The sequence below is a fragment of the Leucopleurus acutus genome (assembly GCF_964270905.1).
Source record: "Leucopleurus acutus genome assembly, chromosome: 11".
Classification (NCBI taxonomy): domain Eukaryota; kingdom Metazoa; phylum Chordata; class Mammalia; order Artiodactyla; family Delphinidae; genus Leucopleurus; species Leucopleurus acutus.
In genome coordinates this window covers 2588986-2596310 of record NC_139152.1, presented here as the reverse complement: position 1 = coordinate 2596310, position 7325 = coordinate 2588986, and the positions used below count along the sequence as shown (strand labels likewise).

The following is a 7325-nucleotide window of genomic DNA, read 5'->3' as shown; positions in this document are numbered from 1 at the left end:
CAGATGAAAATAATGTGCTCTATCTAGCTCAGCTCTCTTCAGAAGCAGGGGGTCGGGTGTTGCTTGACAACAGCTCAGGGAAGGACCCCCCGCTCCCTCCTGCTGGGGACCGGCCTCCCCGGTGATGGGTAAAGTCTGGGGTGGTCACTGGGCACAGTCTTTCACCCTCGTCAAGCCTCTGTCCCCGTTTATAAAATTAAATGTCCAGAATCCACCAGCTTTGGGGAAACACAAATCCGGAGACAGGGAAGCCAAACACGGTCGAGACTCCGTGCGTCCGCGGGCCGCACCCACATCCCGCCTGTGTGACCGGGATGCTGTCCACTCTCACAGATGAAAGCGAACGCACAGGACGTGGGGCATTTGTCCTTTACACAAAGTGGAAGAGTGATGAGATAATAAAAAACTTAAGTCTTCTTTTAAGAAAAACTTAAGTCTTCTTGGGTTAACAAACAGGAGATGGAGGAATTCCACTTGGACTGTTTTGTTTGGGGGGGGATGTCAACGTACCCCGTCTCGTGCCATCACTTCTGCTCTCGTGCCGACTTCCTCTTGCCCTGAACGGGAGGAGCGGCTTTGTCCACGGTACCCAGCGCTCCAGGTGGTACCGGCAGCTCCACCAGGCCACATCAGAGCCACCCCTGCGAAGAAGGAAAAGGCTGAAACTGATCAGCTGTGGACATTTACAGGTACAGATGTCTGGAAATGCCCCTCTTCTATCCGAGACCCGAGTGTTCGCTCTTTGCCCAGCTGTGCACTCACCTTGGAGACGTTCCAAAGTCTTAATAGTTGGCACGGATCCAAATATGAGGTCTCCTCTGTCTGACAACATTCACTTTTCAAAAAACTTAACTTGCTCCGTACCATTTGAGCAAAGCACCTTGACAAGACGAGACAGAGGTGTGGCCTGGGCACTGGCTCGGGATTCAATGCAGCTTTGCCCAGGACCCACATGATTTCACCAAAAGCCTCGCCCCTGACTCCTCAGGGGTCACGGTGGCACACAATTTAGGTCTTGCCCTCTATTAAAGGGGCAGAATTAACTTTTAAAAGGGGGTGATGCAGAGGGGGAAGGGCAGCAGAGGGGGCAACCACGGGTTGACTCACTGGCCCCCTGGCCGCAGCAGAGCCCTGGGAGCAGAGGAACGGTGGTCAGAAGCTGCATGAGGTCTTGGTTTTGTTTTACAAATCTGATCTCTTAATAAGGGGGTCTTATCCTTTGGAAACACAGTGGTCCCTGGGGGCCACTCCCCTCTCCCCTTTGCAAACTTGAGTTCAGATTCTCTCAGTCGGAAGGGAAGGGTTTTACTTATATTGCAAGATCAGCGTCTAATAACCACTGTGGGAAAGCACCTGGATTTGGGGGCTAAGCCACGCTTCAATTTACATATCGTGTGTCTCCGTTTAAGAGAAGGCTCTTACCGTTAGAGAGACTGCCGTAAAAGGAACATAGGCTTTTTCAGACCTTTGCTGCTGATTTCAATCATGAAAGAATAATGATGGGTTTGAATTTTCTTAACTGTTTAAGGATGTACCGTAAGTTAGGCAAGCATCCTTGTCACTGCTGCCAAAGGTGGGATACATCAAGTGGGCCCTCCCCGCCTCAGGACGGAGGAGTTGGGCAGGCAGGCGTCTACGGCAGGGAGAATTATTCAGCAACACCCAGCGCTCTCAGCTAGAGGCCCGTCGTGGTCTGGAGGAGGCTGCAGACACTGTCTGAACCCCGCCGACCCCGCCCTTCACTTACACATCATCTTTTCAGCAGACGTTTCATGGCTTTTGCCCCATGAGTCTCGGACAAGTACGCGGAACCCTTTCCTGACTGCCACCAACACAGTTCCTGCTGAGGTTTATTGCTTCTAGATGATAAAGTTTACACTAAGTTCCTATTTTGTTTTTTCAGTTCTGAAGTTTTGGCAAATACCTGAGCCAGGTTTTTTCTGTTACTCTAAAAATTGCCCTGAAGTCCTCTTAACCTGTGCGCCACCCACATATTACACATCCGCTCGTGCTTAGCGCTCCCATTCTTTAAAAGCATTTCCTTCCATTCCCGTAGGTATGGTGAGGCCAAATCCACTTCTGCTCCCTTTCAGGTGGTGCCCTTGGCCCGAGCCTGTCCATCCTGGGTTCACACAGCCACCACTCGCTTCCGGGAGGTCGCCTTCCTGGAAACCAAGGTGCGATCGGTAGCTGATCCTCCTCGTGGAGTGGAAGGGGGCTGGACTTAGTGGCTGGCTTTAGGCGAGCAGTATTCTCATCTGGAAAAGAGGGTACCTTTCAGCAGGTTGCTTTGAGGACTCGGAGAAATTTTCAGGTACCAGGCAGAGCACATCATTGGTTCTCAACCCTGATTCCTTTCTTTCTGTCAAAAAAGGTTGAGGGGTAAGCAGTCACCTCTGACGGATGCAAGGAGGTTTATTCATCTTTCCCGAGACACTCAGATACATTCTAAACTCTGCCCAGTTCAGGACGAGGACACCAGGCCCGTGATCTTAACTTCCAAACAGTAATTTACCAGCCTTGAGTCAAGCTTATATTTAAAAACCAAGACAAAGCAGAGAAACAGAAAACCTTCCAGTTATAGCTGGTAGGATTACTTTTTGTATTAAATGAAGGAGGTGAGCACAGAGCCTAAGACGTAGGAGGTGCCCAGATTCTTACTGACTGAATCTGCACAGCCACACGATCTCTTGGAAGAAGAAAAATAGGAACTCACAGCTTGTGGAAGCTTCATGTGCTGTAGAGGCAAATGCTAAATCAGAAAGCTGACCCTGATTCAGAGTCTCTTCTTACTAGGGTTCACACTTTTTTTTTTTTTTTCCAGGCAGTAAGCACTGTAACCTAAGAGGGAAGAAAGAGATCCACACCTTCCCCAAAGAAAAGGAAGATGGATCTAGTGTCAGGCTCCATTAGACCCACTTGTGGTGGCTCTCCAAGAAGGAACAATGCAGCTTTTGTGACAGGCCCGTACAGCAAGCCTGGAAACTTTACAAAACAGTCCTACCCAAGAGAAACCTGGTTCTAGCTCTCTTCCTGGAAAGAGGTGTTGATCCAGGAAAGTTTTGTGCTATTCTTATCGGCTCTTCCTGGGATCAGTATAAAAAAAAAAAAAACCCCTCAAAAACAAGTAAGACAGACCTCTGCGAAACAAGAATATGAAAAACCCCACTGCTGGCGCATTTATACACTTCCGTTTCCACAGCCCAACCACAGGGTGTCAGATGATTTAGTTATTGTCTACCAAAGGGAGCTCTTTGCTGGAATTGTTGGTATTCAGCCCCAATTCAGTCTAAGAACCCTCACCGGGGTTCGAGTGGCCGCCTTCTTAAAATGCAAATGTGCAAGAACTCCAGGCCGGCCTCCCCGCCCCCAGGAAAGTGTCCAACCCGGCGGCGCTGGCGGGGCTGGCGGGGAATGCTAAGGAGGGGCCCGAGCCCCCGCCCTGCCGCACTGCTCGCACTGCGCCGCAGTCCGCATGACTGAGCGCCCTTAACTTTCCCAACAATGGCCCTGGCGCCCTCCCCGCCCCCTCGCAGCCTCCCCACACCCGCTCAGGGTCAGGAAACCCATCTTTCTTCCCACTTCCACATCTCAGGACGCATTTCTTGAACATCACCCCTAGATCTCACGTCCATGTGGAGAAAAACTGGCCACCCTGGTGAAGCTGTGACTCTTACAAATCTGGTTTAAGAAGAAGTTTCATTTTGTTCAGTTTCTTTAAATTTCCATGTTGTTGACAGTTCAGAACCAGAAGTTATATAAACCTCCATTCCAATCCCATTTCTAGCAACAAAACACGTAGATGTCAGTGGTGAACCTCATACAGGATAAATTTTTCACCGTGAGCTCACACCACGCAGGCTGCACGGAACTCTGCACCTTATGCTTTTACTTCAGACACAAAACAGCACCTCCTACCGTGGCCTGGACCCAAACACACACCGCCTTAAAAATAATGCACAGATACAAGGCTTTTGTTTTTGGTTTTTTTTTTTTTCAAAAACATACTTCATATTTCCTCTTTTATTATATAAATATCAGCTTAACCTTTTACTGTAAGAATATAAACGTTTTAAGAGGATCTTTGTTATTATTTGTACAAATTCACAAACAGTACAATTAATTGATAAAGGTCTCTGGGTTTCTTTTACTCCATGGTCTCGCATGTTGCTGTGGAGGATTCTAAAAGACAATAAACAAACCAAAAAAATCCAACGAAAATGTACATCCTACACAAAAGTGATTTTTTTTTTAAAGCCACAAGTCCCAACCCCCATCAAAATAAAGGCATCTACTCCTCCATTTAGAAACAGAATCTTTAAAAACCCACAAACTCCCGTTTTATTAACAGAACAGAGATAAGACATGAATTTCAGTCCCCTCCCCTTCACATTTCAGCCCCGGGGGCTCTGGAAGCTCCTCCGCTCCCAACAGGAACCCTCACTGTGTGACCTTTTCGTGGGGAAACTTGCAAGAGGGGGAGGGCAGGGCAGAATCTGCATATATAATCATCATTTTCAAGACACAATCTGCATCTCAAACACACACAAAAAATAACAAAAAACAAAACAGTCCAACTCTCACGTCTCCCACACATTTGTGCTATAAATTAAGTCAAGATTTAGGATCACGGCTGGGCCCTCAAATCCCTATGGACAAGGAGAAAAAGGAAAGCAGAGCCGGAATGTGAAGTGGGATACACGGGGTGGATGGGGTTTGGGAAGAAGCCAAAACAAAAAAGATGTACAAACCCGATGGGCATCTTTCCAGTCCAGGCACAAAAATGTTTCAGTCTCAAAATATCTCTCTTGTAGAATTCCAGGGCTTCAGAGAAAAAAGTAAACTAAAACGAGGTAGCCAGACACACACACACACACACACATATATATATATATATATGTATATATATATATATATATACACACACACACATATATATATATAATTTATATATATATATAATATATAGACTATACTCAGCAGAAAAAAAAAGAGACCATGATGTCAACTTTCTTCAAAAAAATAAAAAAAGAAAGACAATACAAATGAAATGAGCGTGGGTAGCAGAGTACTGTCAAAGGACTGATGACGAGAGACTGGGATTAGTTACGAAGTGGAAGAAGGGTGAAAAGGCCGTTGTAGTTGGGTTTGCTTTTATACGTTTCGAAATAAAAACCAGATCACAGTATTCAAATGAAAGCTTAAGTGAAGGCAGACATTTTCCCCAACTCCCCAGGGCTGAAAGAACTGGTCACTCCCCACCCCCGTTTCCAAATGCAGCGCGGCGGGGATACAGTAGCTCAATCCGTCCTCCAAACCCCTGCTGGGAGGAGTGGCTGGTGGGTGGCGAGTCCTTCTCCGCATCCTCGGGGAAAAGGAGAGGGTGTGGGTGGCGGAGGGACCCCGGACGCAACGGGGGGGGAGGGGAGGACGAGACTGGGGCTCCGCGTCATCGCCCCCACCGCGTCCCCGGCAATGCTCTGGGTCTACGTGTGCGTGTTGAGTGAGCGCGGGGGCCGCGGCGGTGGCAGGAGGACGAACAGGGCGGGGCCGGGGGAGTTGGTGCTGCCGCCCTCACCTGACCTTCTCACTGTCTGTCATCTGCCAGAGGCCCAGGTTGAGTACCTTGAGGCAGGGCAGCTGCGTGATGCGCTCCAGGCCGCGCTTGGTGATGCGGGTGCAGCCGTACAGGTCGATGCCGGTGAGCTGGCTCAGGTGCTCGGCGATCAGCTCCAGGCCCTTGTCCGTGATGCGTACACACTGCCCGATGTTGAGTGTGCGCAGCCCGTGCATCTGCCGCACCATGCGGTTGATGCCATCGTCGCTTATGTGGCAGGAGCAGAGGGACAGGGACTTGAGGCCGTCCAGCCCCTGCGCTATGTAAGCCAGGCTCTGGTCCCCCACCTTGTCACAGAAGGACACATCCAGCCCCGAGAGGCGCAGGCTGCCCATGGCCAGATGCATGATGCCCGTGTCACTGATGTTGTCGCAGGAGCGCAGGTTAAGGCTGCGCAGGCTGCCCATGTGCGACAGGTGCAGGAGGCCTGCGTCCGAGATGCCTCCGCAGAAGCTGAGGTTGAGGAGCCTCAGGCCCGTCAGCCCCCGGGAGATGTGCTTCAGAGACAGATCCGTGAGCTTCTGGCAGTCCTGCAGCGTGAGCTGCTCCAGGCCCAGGCAGCCCTCGGCCGCGCTGCGCGTCATGCCGGCCAGGTGCCCGATGCCCACGTCCGAGAGGTGGCGGCAGCTGCGGAGATTAAGGCTCTTGAGGCGCTGCAGGCCCCAGGCGATGAGCAGGAGGCCGGTGTTGGTGATGTTGCTGCAGCCGCCCAGCTCCAGCACCTCCAGGCCCTTGAGGTACTGGGCTATGCGGCCCAGGCTGCTGTCGGTGATCTGCTTGCACAGGCTCAGATTGAGGGCGCGCAGCGAGCCGATCTCCTGAACGAACGCGTGGCCCAGTCCGTTGTCGGTGAGGTTGTAGCAGCCGCTGAGGTTGAGGCTCTCGATGTTGGCCATGCCCTGGATCACGTAGCTGAGGCTGCGGCGCAGGCTCAGGATCTGCACCCGGCGGATGCCCCGGGCCTGCAGGCTGGGGAACAGCGACGGGTTGGCCCGGCGCAGGTGCAGCTTGGCCTCCACCCCCCGCCACACCGACTTGTGGTAGGCGGCGTCCCGCCAGGCCGTGCACACCTGCGCCGCGCGCCCCTTGTCGCGCACGTCCAGGTAGCCGAAGATCATGGCCAGCAGCTCGGGGAACAGGCACGAGATGTGCGTCTCCATCTTCCTCCCCGCGGCGTCGGGGAGGAGGCGCGGGCCCCGCTCCCGCCCGAGCGACGAGGCGGCTGGCCGGCCGCGCCGCGGGCCCAACGGACGCGCCTCCCGCCTTCCGGCTCGGCGCCGCTCCTCCTCCCGTCCGCGCGTCCTTCCTGCCGCCCTGCCCGCCCTCCCCGCCCGGCGCGCTCGGCGCTCACATCCCGGGCGGGCGCCCCCGCAGCCCGGCCCTTGCTGGGCTCAGCTCTGCCGCGCCCGGCCCGCGCCGCCCCGCCGCCGCCGCCGCCGCCGCGCCCCCGGCCGCATCCTCCGGCGCCGCGCGGGCCGGGCTGCGCGCTCGGGCTGGGCGCCGGGAGGCTGCGGCCGCCTTTGTCCTCGCCCGCTTTTCAAAGCTGCCAGCGGGCCGCCCGCACTCGGCCGCCCCGGCGGGGGGACTTTGGGCCGGCGCGCGCTCGGCCCCCGCGTCCGCGCGCGGGGCAGCGCCGGCCGGCACGGAGCGCGCGCGCGGAGCCGACCCGGGGCGAGCGGCGGCCGCGCCGGGGGCGTCCGGGCCGGAC

General features: G+C 53.9%; 1 protein-coding gene across 1 annotated transcript; it reads right to left on the bottom strand.

Annotated features, from left to right (window-relative positions):
• Positions 1 to 4168: 4168 nt before the first annotated feature.
• On the bottom strand, positions 4169 to 6926 carry FBXL14 (F-box and leucine rich repeat protein 14). The gene has a single exon (XM_082849711.1). It carries the CDS (start codon positions 6775 to 6777, stop codon positions 5575 to 5577), a length of 1203 nt encoding a protein of 400 aa, XP_082705837.1. The 5' UTR covers positions 6778 to 6926; the 3' UTR covers positions 4169 to 5574.
• Positions 6927 to 7325: the final 399 nt, after the last annotated feature.